This window comes from Microcebus murinus, chromosome 13, assembly GCF_040939455.1.
Source record: "Microcebus murinus isolate Inina chromosome 13, M.murinus_Inina_mat1.0, whole genome shotgun sequence".
Classification (NCBI taxonomy): domain Eukaryota; kingdom Metazoa; phylum Chordata; class Mammalia; order Primates; family Cheirogaleidae; genus Microcebus; species Microcebus murinus.
This window is the reverse complement of record NC_134116.1, coordinates 51,067,237-51,091,616: the sequence shown is the minus strand read 5'-3', so window position 1 is coordinate 51,091,616 and position 24,380 is coordinate 51,067,237. Positions and strand designations below refer to the sequence as shown.

Below are 24,380 nucleotides of genomic sequence, written 5' to 3'. Positions count from 1 at the left end.
TGCTACCATATTTTTCACATTCAAGAGATCTTTTTTGTTTTCTAATTCTTTTTGTATGTAGATATCTTAATACATATATATATGTGTGTAGGTATTCCGTTCTTTTCATCATTGAAATCACCTTTGATATCTCTGCAATTATTAATTATGATTTGCTTGAAATTTTTGTTTTTAATATTTTCTATGTTTACTAAGGGCTCCTTTGGTTTCTTTTTCCTTTTTTCCATGTTAAATGTTTTCCTCAAATGTCAGCTAATGAATCCTTGGCTCAAATTAATAATTTATGACTAAAAATTTTGTGCAAGTAAAATTCGATAACTAGTGGATCTCTCTGTGGAATACTCTGTGTGTGAGCTAGTACTTTGGGGAGGTGGTGACCCAAAGGCCAATATCTGAGTCTTTTCTCTACACTATTCATTAGCTCCAGAGAAGTATTCTGTCATCTGCTTGGAGTATAACCTTGCTTCAGTGTACTAAGAACTAAATGGTGGAGGGGAAACAGAGGATTTTACCATTCATTTCTGCTTTTTTTTTTTTTTTTCTTTTTGGCCTGAAGACTGTCCTCTGAGTTCACATAATCCCTCTATTTAGCAGAATATCTTGCCCTTTCCTTGTGTTCCCATTCAAGGGTCTCTAGCACAATTATTCCAAATAAGTCTCTCACATCCTGGAAGGGTGGAGGAGAGGGAAGTGAGTTGAGGCAGTAAAGCATGACAGTTATAAATCTGCACTTTGCAGCCAGACTGCCTGGATGGAGGCTGCACTGCTCTTTTCCCAATCCCTCATTTTTTCAGCTCTATGCCTCATTCCTTTTGTCAGTGGTTCCTGGCACCTGTAATTCCTGAGCTCTCAGAGTGCTGTGAGGGAAAGATCAGTCCATTTCACATAGGGCCACCTAGTATTGAGCATTTGTGGGTTGAATTTTGTCCTTCCCAAAAGATATGTTCAAGTCCTAACCCCTGGTAGCTGCAAACGGTATCTCTTCAGAACTAGGGTCTTTACAGATGTAACTAAGACAGGGTCATACTAGATTAGGGTGAGCCCCAATCCAATGACTGGTGTCCTCATAGGGCAGCCATGTGAAGACACATGAGTAGAATGCCATGTGATGATGGAGGCACATGCTGGAATGATACAGCTACAAGCCAAGGAACACTGAAGACTGTCAGCAGCCACAAGCAAGGAACAGGTTCTTCCTCAGAGCCTCTAGAAGGAAAAAACCTTACCCACATCTTGATTTGAGACTTGTAGCCTCCAGAATTGTGAGAGAATAAATTTCTACTGCTTTAAGCCCCCCAATTTCTGGTAATTTGTTATGGTAGCCCCTGGAAACTAACACACCTAGATTCCAGCTCTCTCCTTACTGCAGCAGCATCACGTTCTCCATCCTTTCTGTCTTTATGCATTTTTGTTTCACGTTAAAGAGATCTTGATTTCATAGGAGTTGGAAATTGTTTATGTGATTCTTTCTCCTGGTCGTTTTGTGGTGACTCCTAAAGGAGCTCAGGAAATTTTGCCCCAAAACATGATTCCCTGGTATAAAGAATATTGTGAATTAAAGGCCCTTCCAGATAGAAAGGCATTGGAAAGGACTTTCCCTATAGCTGTGAAAACCCTATCAAAAGATCAAAAATAACAATGGACTTCCCTCCTTGTTATCACATATATGGCAGAATGCAACCAGACCAGTTCCAAATCATTTCAACATAATACCTCTCAGGTTAATCTACAAGTCCATCTGTTTCCCCCCATCAATTCATTCTCCCAAGTATCTATTCATCCTCCCTAGCAACTATTTATTGTTTATCTATCATTTATTGACTCCCTAAACAGAATTAACTATACTCCCCATTTCCCCTCTAAAAGGTGTATATAAAAATATCTGGATCCCATTGGGATACTGAATAATCACTCTGTGATTCTCCTCATGCACATGGAAAACAAACCCTTCTTTTATTAATCTGCCTGAATTGTGAGTTCATCTTTCAGCAAACTTTTTGGGGTAAAGACAAGGTTCCCCTCACTCCTACAGTGCCAAGGGGAAAGGGAGGTAAAAATATCTTTACTACTCTATTTTAAAAAGAAAAGTCTCTATAGTCTTAGTTTTTCAACTTTTTTCTGTGAAACTAGTTCATACTACTTCATGCATTTTATGTGCAGTCCAGGAAATATGCATAGCAAGAAAACTAATTTCAATCTTTCTAATTACTATATCCATTCTACAAACTACTGTCATTCTGTTCAAGAACTTATAATAACTTTCTATTGACAAGGCATCAAGCAGGGAGAGAGAAGATGATAAGGAGCTAGAACATTTGAATTCACTGAGTATCTACTTAATTCTAGGCACTGTACTAGAGTATTTTACACACTTTCATTTAGTCTTCCTAACAGCCTATAAAACATATGGTGTAATTTTTCTTTTTACAGCTGAGGAAAAATAAATTTAAAGGTAAATAACCTGCCACCCTCATCCTGTCAGCAAGTCAAGAATTCAAACCAAGATCTGTTTGACTACAAAGGCTAAACCTGACTCTGTGCTGTTTTTCAAGGTCAAAGGGCTCTGCCAGACCATTCAAGGCTTCTGTAAACAGTATTCAAAAATATGGCTAGTTTTTAGCTTTCACAAATAGTCACTGAATAGACCAACCACTGCTATTTTTTTAAAGTATCTACTATGTGCTAGGCACATTGCAAAGTACTTATTTTTAATACTAACAGCAATTTTGAAAGGTGGATTCCATACCTGTGGCTACTTGGAACTGAACTTTAATGAGGGCAAATAAAATAAAATATAAATCTAACAGTGCTTAGAAATAATTAGTTTAACACCAAGTATTGTTTTCTTTTTCTAAATTTCATATTATAGCAGTACAAATGTTTTAGTTACATGAATTACTTTTGTACAGTTTGAGTCAACGTTGTGTGTTATAAGTGTGCCCATCACCCAGATAGTATGCATTGTACCTGTTAGGTACAATTTACCCATTCCTTCCATCCTTCTGACCTGCTTGATTTCCGTTGAATTTTACTACCATATGTACACATGAGTGCTGATCATTTAGTTCCAATTTAATAGTGAGTACATGTGGTGTTTGTTTTTCCATTCTTGTGATACTTCACTTAGGAGGATGGTTTCAAAAGGTATTATTTCACATTTTTTATGGCTGAGTAATACTCCACGGTATAATATACCACATTGTATTAATCCACTCATGTACTGATGTGCACTTGGGTTGTTTCCACATCTTTGCAATTGTGAATTGTGCTGCTATAAACATTCAAGTGCAAGTATCTTTTCATGTTTATTTTATTTTTTTTTGAGACAGAGTCTCACTCTGTTGCCTGGGCTAGAGTGCCGTGGTGTTAGCCTAGCTCACAGCAACCTTAAACTCCTGGACTCAGGCAATCCTCCTGCCTCAGCCTACCGAGTAGCTAGGACTCCAGGCATGTGCCACCATGCCTCGCTAATTCTTTCTATATATTTTTAGTTATCTAGCTAATTTCTTTCTATTTTTAGTAGATAGAGATGGGGTCTCGCTCTTGCTCAGGCTGGTCTCAAACTCCTGAGCTCAAACGATCCTCCTGCCTCAGCTTCCCAGAGTGCTAGGATTATAGGCATGAGCTATCACGCCCAGTCTGCAAGTGTCTTTTAAAAAAATTCTCCTTTGGGTAAATACTTATGCACAAGGGGAGAATCACATAGTGATTACCCAATACCCTAATGGGGCCCAGAAGTTTATATACCTTCATTTTAGAGGGAAGGGAGAGATGAGGAATATAGGTAATTCTGTTTAGGGGCAATAAATAGTTACTAGGGAGGATGGATAGATACTTGGGACAGACAGTATGGATGGGGGCAACACATTGACTTTTAAACAATTCTCTTTGGAAATTAAATTAAATTGAGAGATGAATATTATATTTAAAATGATTTGGGCCAGGTTTGGTTACATTCTTGATCTGCAAGGGAAAGTCCATTGTTCCTTTGATGGGTCTGTCTGGTTATGCAGATAGCAAGAAAGCCCCTTCCAAGGCCTGTTGATTTCTAAAGGCCTTTAATTCAAAATACTCTTTATACCAAGGAGTCATATTTTCGGGTGAAATTTTCTGAGCTCCTTCACTCCTTATAAACCCAGATTCTGAACTTCTGCAACAAGTAAAGGGAGAAATTCAGAGTGGGCAAAAATTTTGAAAAGATTGTAATAATTATAGTCCACTATGAAACACAAGCAGAACAAGAGGCATATTAATCATAACAACCATTTCAGGGAAGTCAAGGACATTACTTGCCTTATACAATATAGTTCTTTATCTCTTTTTCACTAAATTTATTCCAGCCTTCAGCATACATTTGTGGATGCTCATTAAGTGAAAGACATTTGCTATTTCTTGCATAAATGTCCTTTTAAAACAACTTGAAGTCTTCACTACTTGAGACTTTTCGAACCTGTTCATGCTTAAGAGTCTGTTTGATAACGACTATGCCAAAAGGTTGTCCTGCCCTGACTATAAATTAGAAAAGAAAAGACTTTCCCGTCTACCCACAGGGCATTCTTACCTAGGCAGGAGCCCTCCTGAGTCCATTCTTCCCTTTGCTTGACTACATAATAAATACAAGAGACTGATGTTTGAATAAAATGTGAAATCACCCAAATTGTTTTACATTTCTGGCCTAGAAAAATCCCCTTAAAAAATATTTAAGTCTTTTGACAGCTACAGGTAGCATTTGATTCTGCTTGAAAGCCCAAGTGTAAGGGTGTCAAAAACAATTAGTATTTTAATAGCTCCCTTTCTTAGGTTATTTGGCAGGCACAAGTTCATCAGAAAAAGAACAAAAAATATTCTCGAGAAAATAAGCCAATGACATTTAGAAAATTATGTAATTTTACTCTATTGTTCCTTATGCTCTTTCGACTTTAAAACAGGATATAGTTAAAAAGAAATGGAAATGGTAGTTGTCAACATTTACTACTTTGATAGATAAGGTTCTCTAGACAAGGACTTGTTTGGTGTTGTCCTCATTGTTTTCAAAGAAGCCTTAGGGCAGTTAGTACTCGGTAGACATCACTGAAAATCTTAAAAATTTCATAATTCTGCCTCAAGACAAATTCTTGCTGCTTGGGGAAGAGGTAGGTCAAGAAACAAGGGGACACAAGACTGAGTGGATTGGGGTGGCAAGGGGCTGTAAGTGAAGTTTTGATACATAAACAACAAAGCCTGTCTTGTGTGCTTCCCATAGAGTTATTTTGCAGAAAAATATGCTAATTCAAAGATATCTAACTAGCTTCACATTTAATTCTGACTTCAAATCTTCGAGTGGCAAAGCAGCTGTGCCTGGAGGCAATACAATCTTATTTCTATAAAAATCTCTCAAAGCTCCATATACAAGCGGAAGAGTAAAAATAGATAATCAAATCCAAATTAAGGCTATTAAGAATTGATTTAGTGTAAAGATAATATAGCAAGATTTTGTTTAGGTTATGGATGTTCACTAAAAATGTATAATACTTGTTTGCCTAAAATTTTGATTATGTTTTATCTTATTTTGTCACAGTTAAATAGTTTTATCATTAGGGGTTTTAATTGCATATAGTTTATAGAATTCTTCCTGATTACTCTATATCCATTTAACTGGAAAAAAAAAATCCCACTGTACTACTTATGAAAAGAGAATCGTCTAATGAGGAGGCAATCAAACTGCAGGCAGATGCACCATAAGGTGTGGCTCGACAATTCATATTCGTGAAACCTTTGTTGCAAAAGTTTTACAGAGAGCGTACAGAGTATACACGGGAAGAGAAATCCCTGAGAAAGAACAGGAATTAATGTACCCTAAAAATCACTAGTCACTCAGTGGTATACCAAAGGTTATAAAGGAAACAAATAAACAAGGAATGAAAAAGAATTGAGGAAATCAAGTCCTTGAAACTCTTCTTTTAACCTTTATGACATAGGCTTCCCTACTGTGCAATCCCCCCTGATTTCCCCATGTCTTTTCTACCTCTCCCTCATATCATTACTCACCCAAGTCCATTCCTAATTCCAGTCTCTGACTTGCCATTCTCTTGTTTTAAAGAATCTCCTTTAGATAACTCATTTTGCTTATGCAGCATTAGCAATTCTGTGTGAGGGTCTCTTCATCTAGAGCTCTACACCCGCCTTCTTTCCTCAAGTCTAGATATACTCTCTCACTCTTTCCTCATCCCTTGCAACTAATCCACACTGGCATTGAGGTGGCTATGAAGTTCTTGCGATTTCTTCCCTCTTGCTTATATTTGTCTCTTCAGTTCCACGTAAACTACACAGACTTCTCATTTTCATGTCTGAAAACTTCAATAGTTCAAAATTTCTTGGCCTAGCATCAGACTTTCCAGGATATTTCTTCCCTATCTGATTCTTTATTTTCAACTGGGCCAGCTGATTTACCAACAGCCAAATACCACCGTATAATCTTTATTAAAAATGCATTAATAAATAATTATCTTGACTTAAAAAAGGACATTTTACTATTTATACAGACTACAGAAAATCTTTAGGTTTGGAACATACTGTGTTGAATATAGAAATGAGATGATACCCTGACTCATCGGCAGATGTATTGTTTTGTTTTAATATTGTTATACTTTGCTTACCTAAGGGAAAGAAATTTAATTAAGTAGCCCTCCACTTCTAAGGAGGAATCCAATAACAGATTTAAGCCCTCCCCCACACTGATCCAAAAACCTGTTAAAACAGAGATCAGATGATCAAATATCTCCTTTTGAGGACAGATAACATTTAAGGGAGGAGATGAAAGGTGGTTAACTGTGTTCACAGCTGAAACTTTAGAAAGTGGCAAATTAAATCCTCTATTTGAGTGACATTTAAAGACTTGATTTTGCTTCTCAAGATATATTAATTGCTCCATTCAAGCCTGGACATAAACATGTCTGTACATTCAACACATTCTTACTAAATACGCATGTGCCAGGTGCCACTCCAGCTCAACACTGGGGTTATAATAGTAAACAAGACAGATATCCTCTTTTATTGTCTTGTCTCCACTCTGATGAAATTCACAAGTAGTGTGGAAGACAGATACTGAATAAGGGCAGTGTGTGTTGTAAAACGAGAAGACTGGGGTGTTACTAGAGCAAACAATTCTACAAGGTTTAGCCTGGGGTGCAGAAAGGACCTCCTGAGAAAGTGCATACATGCTGCCATTGCTGTTGAACTGCTTATTGGCTCACCTTTGCCCTTGGGTTTTTGGCTCATTTCTATTTATACTTGAAATCTCAGCTTGTATTTCGGGTCCTTCTAGAAGACATATCTGGATTGTCCTCACAAAGTCTGGATTGGTCTTTCAGACTTTGTGTGTTGCCTCTATCCTGGCATTTACCAAATGTATGGGAATTATTACTGGTCTGTTTCCCAACTAGACGGTGCATTCTTGGAGGGCATCTGTATATCTTAAGTACCTAGCCAGTACTTAATAAATCTTGCTGAATAAATAAAAATTTAGCAAGGAAAAAATAGCAAATACTTAATTTCTGCCTAGGCCTTAACAGCCAAAGTGAAAGACAACAGGTAAAAATTTTAACTGAAGTATTTTTGGTGGAGGTTTGGAGCACAGCACAAAGGCTGGATTATTCACTGGGTAAGATTTCTATGCTTCTGAAACCCATTGGAGTTAGAATGCTTGAGGTAGGTTTGCCAAAATATATACTGGGACATTTTATCCCCAAGGTCTGAGAGGGTAACTTCACCAGGACATTTTTATTCTGAAAGAAAAGATGCCTATTCTGAAAGAAAAGAAACCTAAGAAGTTTGGGACTATGGCTATGATTTAAAAACGCACAGACAATATACAGATAGTAAAAGATAATAAAAGATTAAAATTATAGCTAATAAGCTTTAATTTAGGTTTTGGATATATATTTTTTAACCTAAATCTTCTATGATATTTCTAACAGGGCATACATTTATTAATATAGAAACTTTAATAGTAATTTTATTAAAAGAAATAAAAAGTAGCCATAATTAATTCCATAAGTGTATCATTGTAATCCAAGCCTCAGACTAGGAAAATAGTGCTCTCTAGTGGTTAAATTTGGGAACAAGAGATGAGACATACCAGAGGCCAGAGAACCTCTGAGAGGTCATGTCTCAGCAGTTCAACTTCATGTGTGTTACAAGAGAAAACAATGTACACATGAATCATCAGCTCATAGATGGGAAGAGGATTAGATATTGATTCAAGCAGTTGTATTAAGAATATGACATGGCAAAGAAATTAAGAATTTGGACTCTGAAGTCAGGCCCAGATTCAAAATTTGACCTTAAATAAGCCATCAGACTTGTTAAATCCTTGATTATTTTTAACTATGAAATGGAGATAAAAATATTGACTATGTGATAGAATTACTGAGAAGATTAAATGGGATAATGTGCATAACACATTCAGCATAGTGCTTGACATTTAGTAAGGCAAATAATTCAGAAATATTAGGTTGTTATTATTAATTTACTGAGGATATATATGAATTTCAAATAATTGTAGAAAATCTTATAAATTGTTAAAATAGGTTATGATATCAATATCAACAGATATATACTTGTATAAAATATAAAATATCAGACATTAATTTCCTTTTAAGTACATGGAAGCAAATTAAAAGGTAAAATAGGTTCAACGTTATATTTTAATCACATAGTTCAGTTGTAGGTTAGTATTTCCAATGAAAATAAAGTAATTTTTAGAAATGTTACTAAATGAACTCCAGAATATCATCTTATTCTAAAAATAACGACCCTTTTTGCAATGAAGACATTTTCCTTAACCAAATCCTATACTTTTCTAGTCTAATAGATCTATCTCCATACACAAAATTCTTAAAGATAAATTTGGTCATTTGGATTTCTTTCTACTTGCTTAGAAATGTAAAGGTAAGCCACAACAGAAATATCAATAGAAAGTAATTTTTTAAAATGCTTTAATCCATTATACATTGATATTAGAGAGAATTTGATCTTTATGATACATCTTCTTTGGCTTTCTGTATAATCTACTAGCTTAATTATCACAGTGGCCTTAGAACTCAAGCCAGTACATACTAGCTTTATAGAAATGCTACGCTCATCTACTTTTATATATTAAACAGAAAAATCACTATTTATAATTATATCTGAGCCATTATACCCCCAGTCATAGGACTGCTTTCCCCAAGGCTAGTACACAAAGTTAAATAATTTTTCCCTACATAAAATATAAGATACTTACTTTAATTAAGCATAGGATGGGTATACATATGTTATTATAATCATATCACAATCATTGTGTTTGGCTATGGTTGTGGTTCTTCATTTTAATGACTTACAATGGGGGCTGAGTTGTTTATCTTAATAATAAAAAACAACTGAAGTACTTATATGAATTCAAAAAAGAAATATAACAGGAATTAGAAATGTATTATGGTCACATTTGTGTCACTAACTCACTCTGTAGTTTTCAGCCTCTCTAGGTTTCCATTTATTCATCTACAAAACAAAATAATCTCTAAGGAAGGTCTGGGATAGCTCTAAACCTTCTAAACTTTGGCCATTATTTAGTACATCAAAATGGCTCTAAATCATAAACTCAAATTTAGAAATTAATTATGCACAGGTAATCTCTCTTATTCCAACTTTTTTTCCTATTGTTATAATAGGGAAGGAAAAACAAAAATAAAAACATGCTAAAAGAGGTCAAAAAACCTACTTAAAATACTGCAGATCTTTACCTTTCCTCTCATTTATTAAGCACCTACTATATATACTTTACCTCGGGCAGCAAGGATCTAGCTATTAAGAGATCATTATATCCATGTCTTTCTCTTATTTACTTCATAATTATTTTAGGCTTCCCTAAGAATTTGGCACAGGTTCCTTTCTCAGTAACATGTTAATATTTCTAGGACTTAACTCAGCAGCACCCAAAAATCCCTTAAATGAAATCTCTTAAGTTTTTTCCATTTACAAAGCTAAGAAACTTTGGTGACAATCTCACTCTGAATAAATAGCATTCAAAATGAATAAAGGTGCTTTTGACTGCAGAAGGTAAGCACAACCCCAAATATTTAACATGGCAGGAGAAGAACTAAAGTTGATAAAACACAATCAACACAAAATGACAGCCTGAACAGGGAAAAAGATTCCATGCAGTTGAGAGTGAAGGATTAGTTAGGGATTTTGGAGAGGAGCCAGCTTTACATAGATATCAGAGACTAAGTTAATTCACCATTTTAGTGATTTCAGCACATCCTTCCAAAATAATATCACGTGAAGCTCATCTATATGATTTGGTCAAAATGCTGATCAAAGTATTTCTAACTGTACTGGCAAATGTGGTAGAGTAAAACAGATAACAGATTCAATACTTTGAGATGCATAGTAAATCCAATACTTCAAAGCATATGAGAGTACATCGCTTTTGAAAGGGTGCATTGGACATCACTAATCAGAAATGTGTGATGGTAACTTCAAATAATAATAATTAAAAAACACATTCATTCAAGACCTGAAAGAAGAACCTAAATACAACCTCAAGGCAATAATGTAAGGATGAAAAATATCAGTACAATCTCATAACAAATAAGTACATCAATATGGTTTTACTATTTTAGTTATACTGAAACTTGAGAACTTCACAGAAGTCTACTAAAATCAAAGATCAATAGGATAAAAGTAGATAAGAAGAACGTGCAATTTATGAATATGGTTTATTACCATGGTTACAAACTTTCAGAACAGGCCTCTGAGACATTGGACTGAGACTTTGCCGAACATCTGTTAAAAAAATATATAAAAGAAACTTAATATAGAGGTCTGTTCATCTCAAAAAGTATAACAGTATTAGACAGACTTTTTTCCAAGGTTAAGTATTTCTGGCAGCAAAGTAATGCTTCAATACCCTGAAATACTTGAAGCAGTAATGTTATGACTTTTACTTCCCATTTAATTATGCTACTGTAAACTCCACTGGGATAAGGTACATATGGTTCTTTAGATGAGACTTGTCACACTAATCAGGATTTTCTAGGTTCAGTGCATTGATTTGTTAATGCGTTACTGACATCGGCCAACTGGAATGCGTATCTCTGACATTTGTCTGTGCAAGGGATTAAGTAAACTTATGAAACTTCTGAACAGTTGTTGCCCATAGCACTGTATTCTTGACACATGACTTTTAAAAGAATTAGGGAAAAAAAAGGGTTCTTCTCTGTGATCGTTCCCTAGAAAGTAACAGGAAGCAAGTATAGCATTCACCTTTCGGCTTCGGTGTCCTTTTCCTTCTGTCGCGGAAGGCAGCCCCAGACTGCAAGGCCTCTAGCAGACTATCCATCACTCCTGTCTCATCACCCTCTGTGAAAAGAGATGCAGGGAATTCCATCAGCCCTCAGGGTTACCATAGCAATGTCAAAGCATACACAGAAACTGGTGATGGTGATGGTGGGGAGAAAAAAGATCAGATGCCAGGGCTAAGCCAGCAATTTCAAAATAAGATAGGACTTTAAGTCTCTCATAAATCAACTATCTTTTAATGAAATCTGTCTCATTAGTGCCTGTGTTACAGTCTACTAAAGAGGACCGAGTTCCATTGATTCACTTCAAAATACTGCTTTTATAGTCCAACGGCATAATAACTTTAAATGGAATGTGGTTCTAGTCATGTCTGTGTCTCAGGTTATCATAAATCACATTTCCCTTATAGAAGAGGGTTATTTTCAAGGCATTGGCCTCTATTCTAAAATCGACCAGGTGTGAGAGTGTTTTTGTTATTGAGGTTCTGCTGTCTAAACTTATCGTGCAAAATTATATTTCCATGCTAACTTTTGTGAACATGCTCCCAACAATTGATTTTTCAAATCAGAAGATAATCGTCCCTTGACTTGAGGTGACACAGAACACTTACTACAAAATTTCACAGAATGTATGAAAAGTTGATCTTCTGTAATGAAAAAATAAAGCCTCTCAAAAATCTGAAAGAGTGCATCCCATTATGATTAGTTCAATTTGACATTCTAGATATAATTAACAAAGGATGTGGACCTAGTCAATTCTCTCAACAAATAACAGAGTATTCTTGTAATATTCATAGGTATGTATACTTATCAGTGCTAAATATTATTCAAAGGAAGAAGGAGATAAAGCTCTAAATGAACTACTGGCCCAATCCAAATTCAAAGAAACCCTAAGGACTATTTTTCCTCTCCAAAAAAGGTTATTTGCAGGCTTTCTTTATGAAATTGTATTGCTGGCATACTATTACATTTAAAATAATGAAAAACTATTTTCCCCTGGATTTTTTGTGTTTTCCTTTTGGAGACACAATCCCTTTATAGAGAACAGCTGACAAGTAAATGCAGTACAATACAAATAACATACTCATTTACAGTTTATAAACAGACATATAAATATAAATATGTATCAGCCCTTTTCCATCTGGTTCTGTTTCATATTTTTAGAAGAGTTCTAAACCTTGTAGGTGTTACCAAAAAAGGTGGGTGAGAAATAGAGTATTTGGAGGTTGTTAGTTTGCATGTAAATTTAATTCTAAAGTGGTTTGATGGCTATTTTAATTAAAACACATTAAATATTTCAGACAGTTTAATAAGTAACTATCTAGCTATTTGAAAATTTACACTCAAACTCAACTACATTTTTCCTAAGAAGAACTGCAGCTAATGCCAAATAGTTAAGGTAGTGAATATATCTGATTAGTAAAATAAAACATTTAAAAAATAAAAATATTTTTAATCTTTTCCAAGTAAGCAAGAGATTGAAAAAAAAATCCTGAAGTTGAAATCAAACAGAAACAAATGAAGCTGTTCTCATATTGACAGCATTAATCATAAACGAGGGGAGAAAAGAATGCAATAACCTTTGAACTTTCCCCTTACAAACTTTGTTTTTGGTAATGGTACTGATGTAGTGGTTCTAAAACTATTGCATATGTATTATAAGATTGAGCGGATGGGTAAATGTGTTGATGTTGTTGGCAATAGGGGTGCTCACTGAAGGAAACAATATGAAATGAGAGAAGGAAAGGAAGAACCATGAAGTACTGACTTGAATGTACAGGTATCAGTATAAGTTCAAGGTTAAAAAAAAATACTTTTCCTAGATTTGTGGACCAAAAGAGTTCAGAGACAATGACACTACAGTATTAATGAGCATACCTAGTCCAGAACCAGAACATTTAGAGAAGTCTCTGACTCTACGGCTGAGGCCAAGAAAGTGTGAAATGAGCAGAAACATCTTGTGTCAGAAAATAAGAAAGTGCTCAGAAACAGATAGGGATGTTCTGAGGACAGACTGAAGGGTTGCCTTGGGCAAGTTCAGGACAATTTGAGTAAGAAATAAATAATGATAGGAATGGATTATCATACATTGGGTAAAAAAGAATCATGCATCTGCACTGATACTAAAAAAAAAGTATAACAAAAATGGATAGATACCACCTTACTACCCAAATAATCAAATTTGATATTACCAACAATAGGCTACATTCACATCAATTGTCTCCAGAAGTGATGCAAAGCATAACCTGTGTAGTATTTTGCACAAAAATATTGACCCTCAATCTAAATGTGAGGAAACAATCATATAAATTCAAAGTGAGGGACAATCTGTGTCACAACTGGCTTGGGATCTAAAAACTATCAATATCATGATAGACCAAGACAAGAAGGAGGAGAGAGAAATAAGAAAAAGCTAGACAACTGTTCTAGATGAATGGAGACTGAAGGGACATGACAACTAAATATAATGCAGTCTTTGATTAGTTCCTAGATTGGAAAAATTACAAATTACATTATTTGGCTAATTGGGAAAATCTGAATAGGGACTAGATATTAGATAATTATACTGTACCAATGTTAAGTTAAAAGAATGTGATAATTGTATTAGGCTTAGGTAGGATAATCCCATTGTTCTTAAGAGACAGATGCTGACATGTTTAGGCTCACTAAGCAACTTACAGTTTCATGTTCTCTGCTTCATGCCTTTGAGCATACTGTTCTCTTGACACAGAACATCTTTTTCACTTTCTTCACCAAGCTAGCTCTTATCTCTTCTTCAAGACAGAGAACTGAGAATCCTTCCCTAACCTACCTGGGCTAAACAGGGAGCCCTTTGGTGTCCCAATGGCATGTAGTACATACACCGATAAATTCTTCACAATATTATATTTTTATTTCACTGTTTCTACCACTATGCTATGAGCTCATTGAGGACAGGGATTATAGATTTTGTTTAATATCTAGGAAAATGCTAGTATTACATAAAAAGTGTTCAATAAATATACATTGACTGAATTAACTAAATGTATGTTGACTAAATTGACTAAGGACTACTCATGCAGGAGAATAAATGTCACAGATGGACAGGGCATCAGGGAAGTGATGGGACTACAACCCTATCACCATTGTCAACGACACACAGCTTTGTTTCTTCCTTTTCCTTTGTCTCACACATCTATTTAGTTGCCAAATCTTGTTGATTAAAACTCTCCAATATCTCCTGAACTGATATTTTGTTCCTTTTTCAACTACACTATAGAATTAATTTTTTTCCCACCTGGATTACTGCATGAGTTGGCTAGATAGTCATGTTGCTTCCAATTTCTCCCTAATTCTTCCCCATAGATTACAGACAATTCTTATAGCAGAATTATGATCTTCAATTCTCCCATCACAAAGTTCCAACATTATCTCAGTTCTCACAGTATAAAGTCCTAACTTTTCCACTTCCCCCCAAAATGATTCTGATTGCTCTTCCAATCTTATCCCTTATTTCTGACCATCACAACCTATTTGTCAGCTAAATGCAACTGCCTGTGGTTGTCCGCATTCTCTCTCTCCCATCTATCATTCTCCATCTGGAACCTCGATCTCTGCTCTTGTCTCCCAGAGCCAGTGGCTTTTCTGGCCTTCATTTCCATGCACATAATGGGAGGAATACAATACTGAAGTAAAACAACCTGCCTTCTAGTCTGAGCTTTCAACTGTCTGTGTTACACTGGACTATTTACATAATCATTTCTGGCATTGGTAATAGAGATAATACCTGTCTAGAGTTAATGAGGGGAGCAAATGAGCTAATACAAATGGAAGCACCTGGTAAATTGCTACGTGATATTAAAATATAGGGAAATAAATTCATAAATGAAACCTATAGTGAACTATAGTAAGTTTATAAAATATCTTTTTATTACTAAATGTTTCAAGCACAATTTTAGATATATTACAAATTAAGTCTTTTATAGTGTATTGATTACGTACTTGGTTAATCATGTATGACATCATTTCTAAGGAAAACTGACTTGAAGTACAAATGGACTCTTGAAATAAGACCAATGTTTAATATGGAGACATGTCAGGAAGATGATCTTTCAAATATTAAAAATGCATTTAAAACATTCAACTGACACATTTGCCTGGCATATGGTATTGTGTGCTAGGATATTACTAGGCATGAAGGATACCTAGGACCCAAGGTTAACAAGAAATCTTTTCTGCTCTCGGAAGCAGAAAAGTATGGCAGGCAGGGGAGGGATATATACAGACTTCCTAGTGAATGATGACTTGAAGAATAAGCAGGAATTAGCCACAGCAGGGACTGAGGAGGGAGGAACATTCTTGGCAAAAGGAATACCAGGCACAAAGGTAAAAGGTATGGATAAAAACAAAAGATGAGGTAAAATAAAGTGTTTAAATGATTCATATTTACATTATTCTAATACTAACCAGAGAAATTAAAATTAGCCATTTTTTTATTATAGACCAGAACTAAATTTCTCTAACTGCACTCAAAATATTTATAGCTTCTCTCCTGCTGTGAAAACTCTTTTAAATAAATAGACTAACTGCAATAGTCAAAGCCTTTCTACACCTGAATAACATATCACCTTGTTGAATTTGTAAATGGTATTTTAAACATCCCACTATGTTAAGGGAAATGGACAAGGGAGAGTTGAGGAGGTATTTCTAAAGCAGAATCAATAGGATGTGGGGACAGGAAGAGAGTGGAGCTGCTAAGGACTCATGTCTGGGGTGTATGGCCTGAGAAAGAGAAAATGTTAAAAATAATAATAATAAAAAAAATAATTGATTTTGGTGGGGTAAAAAGGTAGAGATGAGAATTTCCTTTGGGACATGTTAGTGGAAGGTGCAAGTAGGAATCTGCAAATAACTTCTGGAAGTCAGCTGGAAATTCTGCCTCAAATTCAGACAAAAAAGAGGGTAATATTTTTGGAAGTTATTTCCATATCACAAAAAATACTCATTCAACACTCTGAAAGTGCATATAACTGCATCAGGAGAGGAATCTTGAAAACCACCTAAACTTAAAGGGCAGGAGGAAAAAGATAACACAATGTTGTGGTAGAAACTCTCCTTCCTTTATTCCATTTTCTTTAGCCCAGGTACAATACTGAAATTGCAGATAAGTAAAGATAAGAAGAAGATCCCTAAAAGGTTCCAGGAAGTTAAAAATAAGCAAACAAACCAAAATAGGTCACATACATAGGAAAGAAATCAGAATAGGACTGGATTTCTCAATACCAACAATGAATTTCAAAAGACAGGCAAGAAATTCCAAAACAAGCGAATTCTGAAGAAAAATAATTTTCAGTGAAGATATAGTTACACTGCCAATAAATGATAGAAAATGGACATTTTTGAAACATGCAAGTGTCTGTACACATTTTCTTAGAAAGAGATTCTAAGATGTGCTTTTGCAAAATAAGAGGGAAAAGTAAGAAAGAGGAAAACATGGGATCCAGAAAAGGGAAAGGGACAAAAGAGCAAAGTGGCAAAAGGAATCCCTGGATATTCTCGGCCCAGAGTGGCCAGTTTGGATCACAGGGACCATATGGGAGGAAACCAGACTATAGGAAAGAGCAGTGGCCATGGAACTGATAGCAAATCCTCTGTATTGAACCATTTGGAAAACTGATTGCTGATTATTTCACAGAGGTATTAGAGAATTTGGATAAAAGAGTAACAGATATAGGCCGGGAGCGGCGGCTCATGTCTGTAATCCTAGCACTCGGAGGCCGAGGCAGGTGGATTGTTCAAGGTCAGGAGTTCGAAACCAGCCTGGGCAAGAGCAAGACCCTATTTCTACTATAAATAAAAAGAAATTAAGTGGCCAACTAATATATATATATAGAAAAAATTAGCCAGGCATGCTGACGCATGCCTATAGTCCCAGCTACTCGGGAGGCTAAGGCAAGAGGATTGCTTGAGCCCAGGAGTTTGAGGTTGCTGTGAGCTAGGCTGATGCCATGGCACTCACTCTAGCCTAGGCAAGAAAGTGAGACTCTGTCTCAAAAAAAAAAAAAAAAAAAGAGTAACAGATATACACAAATACTAACCAACTTTTTAAATAAATCAAGTTTGTATTAACCTAGAAATAACAATGTTGTCCAATAAGAAATGCTATGATGTCTTCCTAAACTTAGTATGTTGAATCTTAATCTCTAATGTAATGATATTAAGAGGTAGGGTCTTTATAAGGTGATTAGGTCATGAGGGCAGAGATCTCATGAAAGGGAATAGTGGCCTTAAAAAAGAGGTGAGAAGAAGCTGTTAGTTCCTTTCACTGTGTAAGGGCACTGTGGTGAGGCACCTGTACAGAGCAAAGAGTGAACCCTCATCAGACATGGAATTTGCTGTTGCCTGGATCTTGGCCTTCCCAGCCTCCAGAACTGTGAGAAATAAGTTCCTATTGTTTATAAATTACCCAGTCTAAGGTATTTTTGTTATACCAGCAACAACAAACTAAGACAGGAAACAAGAGGAATAGTAATGCAATGGCAATATTATAAAGCATTGCTGTTCTCTTGACCATCAGCTGTGGTATAATTGTAATGAAAGACGATAGGGGGATGGGTATAAAAGGAGTGCACAAGTGGGGAGAAGGGATAAGGGAACTAAATTCGCAACCACTTACCAGAGACTCAGTAATATCTAAAATGAAATATTGGCAAATAGTCTATGCATATTATCTAGAAATAGAGAACAGGAAAATATCGAAAGAAATAAATAGGAATTAAAAATTATTGTCTCTGGGAAGTATGAGAAAGTTGAGAGGAGTGAGGGGGAAGATATTTTATTATGCTATAATCCTATTATATTTAATTTAGGAATTTGCAGACATTATGCTGATAAATATTAATATAAAGTAACTAAATATTTTCTTGAAAGGGAAAGACAAAGACTAAAGAAGAGGAAGAGAACATGAAGGAAGAGACTGATTCTTGACTCAAAGCTGCTGACCTCTGAGAAGGGGAGGAAGATAGGTAACAAACAGCACAATATAACATAATGAATATTAAAAGAGAGATATCAAGCATGTGGTGCAGTGGTTGGGGACACCTAGGAGGGGCAGAGAGAAAGGACACAGCAGTCACAGGAGGCTTCCTGAACACCTGAGACTTAAAGATTTGCTTTAAGAGCGCCAGAGCTGCCGGAAGAAGAAGGCCTTGCCACAGCTGTCAGAAATGCTGTATACAGCAGTGTTTCTGGAGGAACATGAAACATCTGGAAGAACTCAGATGTAAGTAGAAATAGAGAGCAGGGTACCAGAAAGGGAGTGATGAGAGGGAAGGTGAGGAGGCAGCCAGGAGCCAACTTGCCAAGAGCTAGATATGCCATGCTATGAAGTTTGGATTTATCTTTAAGGGAGCCATTAACTGATTTAAAGCTATGAATGGTCGAATTTTTACCTTAGAAAGATCACTCTGAGAAGAGACAAGACTCAGGGCAAGGGAAATAAGAAAAGGAACACATAATGATTTAAATCCAGGGACAGTGTGATTGCAGGCCCTGAGTAAGTTATGCAAGTTGTGAAGATGCAAACAGAAAGGAGTAGACATACAGTAATCTTGTTCTGCATGGATGTGAATATTGTAAAGAAATAAAGTTGGAGATGGTTTCCAGGTATTTCGTTTGGCCAACTGGATGTATGTTGATTCACCAAGTACAGAACTGTCTTTGGTGGTAGAATAGACGGAACCTGGACAGGAGTTCAATTTTGGGTATGTTAAGTTGAGATGTTCCTGAGATAGCCAACTGCAAGGTGACTAAAAGTATCTAGAGGGCTTTTAGATTCATAAGTTTAGTGTGGGAGAGGAATTGGTTTATACTAATAGATTTAACTTAGAAGCATATAGATTATACCAGGCGTCCTCAAACTACGGCCCATGGGCCACATACCGCCCTCCTAGGACATTTAACCAGCCTGCTGGGTATTTTTGCCGCAGCTGCCTGTCCTGCTTAGCAGCCGACTCGTCCCTGGCCCACAGTGCGCACTCTCCAACGGTCTGAGGGACAGTGAACTGGCCCCCTGTTTAAAAAGTTTGAGGACCCCTGGATTATACTTTAAACTAGGAAAACATAGTAAAGTACAAACATAGTAAAGTGGTATAGAACACAAGTTTTATATTCAAATGACTTAGATTTGAAAACTGGCTTTCTAATTAGCAATCAGGGTTACTTTGGGTAAATTACCCAACCTTTCTAACCCTTATTTTGTCCCCTTCCCCCACAATGTTAAAATAGAAAGAAGAATAGCATATACTTCACAAAGTAGGATTAAAGGAGATAAGTCCTGTACGTGCTCAGCAGAGTGTCTGGTACATAATAAGAGCTTAATAATAGTTAATCGTTGTTGTGGCGGTTGTTGATGTTATGGTAGAGCATGAGCTCCCTTGGGGAGAGTGTGTGCAGTGATAAGAAAAGAGAGCTGAGGGTAATTGACATGGTAAACTAACAGGAAAAGGGGATTTTAGGAAAGAAATGATTATTCTCAACCTGTGATCATTCTCCATTGTGTTTACCTTGCATGAGCTTTTATATTTCCTCCTTTCAGTGGTAGTAAGAAATATAATGATTACAACCTAGAATGTGGAGTGGGAGTAGGGAAGGAAAGATCAGTTTTCTCAAAGAATTATTGAAAGTGTGCCGCTGATGCACAAAATAGGCTCTCAGTTTAACCCAACTCTTTCTTAAAAACAAACAAACAAACAAAAAAACCTACAACAACAGAATACATTAAACAGTTGACCTAACATAATTACATGAATTATTGTTCTGTGCTTCTGGTTACAGAGATTTGGGAAACAGATTATGTGGCTTCTTTTGATAACCTAGTTCAGTCTTTTACCATCTAGAACAAAGCTAAAAATACTACTTAAACCAGACAGCAAAAAGACAGGAATAACTTAAAACAAAGTCTTTGAACTTGTCTTAATCCAGATGTGAAACTGAAAATTTATTTGAGTCAAGGGAGTTGAAAAGCCAATTTTCATTGGGATTTAACTGATAAAATGATAATCAGAACAGTTCTCTTTTATACTGTAATTAAATGACTGGCTCAACTCTAAGAAATGGGATTTTATAGAAAAACTCCAACAGTTTAATATTTCTATTTTTTCCTCCCTATTCTTCATTACTTACACAACTTGAATTAAACATATTTCCTACTGTAAGTTAGAAGGAAAAATTAGAATATTTGACAAAGAAGAAAGTAGTTTTATTATTATTGTTTTTCCTAAAATAGAGCAGTTAAGAACAAAGTTACAGAGTCAAACTACTGGGCTTGAATCTTGGCTTTTATTCTTACCAGCTGGGTGCCCCTTAAAGACCATCTCCATCTCTTTGTGTCTCCCCATACCTATAAAATGAGGTAATAGTAATATTTACTTCAAAAGGCTGTTGTGAGGATTAAGTGAGGTACTATGTGTAAAAGAGGTTAGAACAGTGCCTCCTATGTACTAAGTTCTCCATAAATATCATCTATTATTATTTCTGATATTATGATGGCTATTCTTATTCACAAATAGGGCAACACTGCTGGTAGGCCAGTGCAACATATCCATTCCCTACCCTCTCTTTCCTACAGAGTCAAGAAAAGCTCTTTCTGAGGCTTCCCTGCAGCTAAGATAGGGGTGGCCAAATGATGTATTTCTGTCCAGTATGGTATATGTGGACATTTGCTATGGTATTTCTGGAAATAAAAGGAGTTTATGTGATAACCACTTTTCCTCTTTATCTATCTTAAATATGGACTGGAATTGTGGCAACTATGACTGCTATAATGTATTGTTGCCTTCTTATCTTGAATATGCTTGGATCTGTGGCATTCATTTTGTCCCTACTAGCACAGATTACAGGGCTGTCTTTTACTTGCTCTGGATAAAACATAAGGCTATATTTTCAAAGCTTAAGTGAAAAATATTTTACAGATATATTAGAATGTGTAAACCATAATTGCTACATTATTACATTGTATCCAAATTTGAATCGAATAGTTTCATGTCTTATACTAAATAGGATTATAGAGATGACATTTATAAAATAAAGAATTATTACCATACCAACACTCCAGCTTTTAAAAAAAAACTATTCTTGAATGTCACTTATAAACTATGATTCAATTTAAACTATAAAACAACCAGGAAAAATGGTAATATAAATATTCCATAACATATCATATGGTATTCTTATTAATTTTTAATTTCCAAATTTGTTATAATTTAGATTCTGTTGTTAAAAAATGACTTGGGCATTATAGTCATTTACTTAAGCTCATAAAGGCACCTAAATTTATCTTCTTCTAATTTTAAAAATAAAGTTCTTTCACTTTCAAAACTAATAAAAACAATTGGCAAAATCTGAGAAAAAAAGTCACTCCTCTACTCATCATTTAATTTTCTACTAAAAAAAAAAAGGGCACAGCCATTTTTGGAATATAAACATATTAGGGCATAAGATTTAAACATAACATATAATCCAGAGATGAATTTGTCATTACAAAATATTATAGCAAAAACTTAGTTTGGTTACATTAAGTAGATATACATTTAAAAAAAACAATAAACAAAAAACAAAACAACTTCAGTACATATAACAGCATTTCCCAAAAGGTGCACCACAGAACACTAGTCCTACAAGAAACTGTGTGTGTATGTACTTGTTTGGGGGAGGAGGGGCAGAGGAGGTGGTTCTCTGGTCAAGTAAGTTTGGACAATAATATATAACATGTACTACTGTTAGCAATTCATGATAAAGGCGACATTTCAAATCAGTAGGGGGATAAGAAAATGTTAGATAATTACTGTGGTGATAATAGTCCATTTGAATCCAAACTTGCTATTTATACTAAAATAAATTCCAAGTGGATCAAACATTTCAACATTGAAAGAAAAAAGTATAGCAGATAATATGGAAAAGTATATTTTCATTAGTTCTGGAATGGGAAAATCTTCCTAAGTAAAAGCCCCAAACCCAAAAGTCATAGAACTATCTAAAAATCAAAAGAAATAATAAGAACAAAGTCTATACACAAAAAATGACAGGATAAACTGGTAAAAAAATATTTGAAATAAAGGCATTATCTAGGACTGGTTTTCTTGAAGTAAAGGACATTTATGATTCAGTAAGAAAAAAAACCCCAAATGGGCAAAGTGATATGTCTAAACAGCCTGACTGCTATGGTCTGAATGTCTGTGTTCCTCTGAAGTCTGTATGTTGAAGTTCAAACCCTCAAGGTGATGGTGTTAGGAGAAAGGAAGGTGATTACATCATAAGGGCAGAGCTCTCATGAATGGGATAGCGCCCTTATAAAAGGGACCAGAGAGCTGCCTTTGTCCCTTTAGCATGTGAGGACATAGCTAGTTGGTGTCATCTATGCACTAGGTAACAGGCCCTCACCAGACACCAAATCTGTCAGTGCCCCGATCTTGGATTCACTAGCCTTCAGAACTGTGAGAAATAAATTTCTGTTCTTTGTAAGCTACCCAGTTTATGATATTTTGCTATAGTAGCTTCACGGACTAAGAATCCATCATAAAACAAATAAATTAGGCTTTATACATAGGATATGATCCTCAACCTCATTCATAATTAATGATATTCCCAATATATCAATGAAGAATCATTTTCATCAATAAACCTGGCAACAATTAAAAATTAGGATAAATCAGTATTTGTGAAGGTTTAGAAAACAGGTCACTTAAAACATTATTGGTAGGTCGAGTACGGTGGCTCACGCCTGTAATCCTAGCACTCTGGGAGGCTGAGTTTGGTGAATAGCTTGAGGTCAGGAGTTTGAAACCAGCCTGAGCAAGAGTGAGACCCCATCTCTACTATAAAATAGAAAGAAATTAATTGGCCAACTGATATATATAGGAAAAATTACCCAGGCATGGTGGTGCATGCCTGTAGTCCTAGCTACTCGGGAGGCTGAGGCAGAAGTATTGCTTGAGCCCAGGAGTTTGAGGTTGCTGTGAGCTAGGCTGACACCATGGCACTCACTCTAGCCTGGGCAACAAAGTGAGACTCTGTCTCAAAACAAAAAAAACAAAACAAAAAAAACCCACTATTGGTGAAAATATAAAACTAATATAATCTCTTTGGAAGATAATTTAGCACATTTCATTAAAATAAAATTGCACATACCATATAACAAAATAATTTTTCTCTTAGAAAATTATCCTATATATTTAACTCACATGAGTGGAAAGGCATATGTAAAAGGATGTCTATTACATTTGTTGTTTGTAATAACAGGAGACTAGAAACAACCTAAATGCCCATCTATAAGAGACTGACTAAATGAACTATGACATTCATACATTGGAATATGTTGAGATGTAAAAAAAATTATGAAGCATATTTACCTTATTCATATGGACCATCTCCAAAATATAGTAACTGACAAAAGCCAAGCCCTCATTTTATCAACAAGGACACTGGATGCAAACCTTTCTATGACCACTCATGGGTATCAGCTACAAGGCTGGATAGATTTTCTGACTTCTAGCTTAGCAATTACTCTACCACAAGGTGCTGAAGAAAGGCACTATGTAAGCATTATTCCAGTGGTAAATGACTGTTAAAATGTCTCCCATGAAAGTACTCAAGTGCCCAAGTCTGATGACCTTGTTCACTGTGACCTATTCTAACAATTACTAAAGAAAGCAAAATTTAAAAACCAGCATTGACTCCCTGGCAAAAAGAATGTTGCCATAGTCGGCCTTGTATGCTATGTAGGGTCTAGGGTGCTGAACAGATGCCTTCAGTTGCAAAAGCACAGAATGTCAGGGAAAAAATAATGTAGCTATTTAAATACATATGTAGATGTGAAATGATAATGACATTTAACAAGATGTGACTCTCACATACAGTGAACATGCACGACCCTTTAATCACACAGAGAGGAAAAGGTTAATTACATGGCACACCACAACCACTTCTGGGTATAAGTTTCACTTGTCACCCACAAGAATTTCACTTTATTCTGAGAAATAAGCTTGACAGGCTTAAGCTTGACAAATGATTACTTTCCATTGA

At 35.6% G+C, this 24,380-nt stretch overlaps 1 protein-coding gene across 3 annotated transcripts in view; it reads right to left on the bottom strand.

Moving 5' to 3' along the window:
* Positions 1–24,380, bottom strand: part of DIAPH3 (diaphanous related formin 3) — a 467,480-nt gene that overhangs the window by 97,975 nt on the left and 345,125 nt on the right. For all 3 annotated transcript variants that reach the window (XM_076009404.1, XM_076009403.1, XM_076009405.1), the window contains 2 exons: positions 11,287–11,382; positions 10,747–10,806 (listed from right to left, as the gene is read on the bottom strand). In XM_076009404.1, the coding sequence (XP_075865519.1) occupies positions 10,747–10,806; positions 11,287–11,382 (156 nt within the window). The remainder of the gene's footprint in view (positions 1–10,746; positions 10,807–11,286; positions 11,383–24,380) is intronic.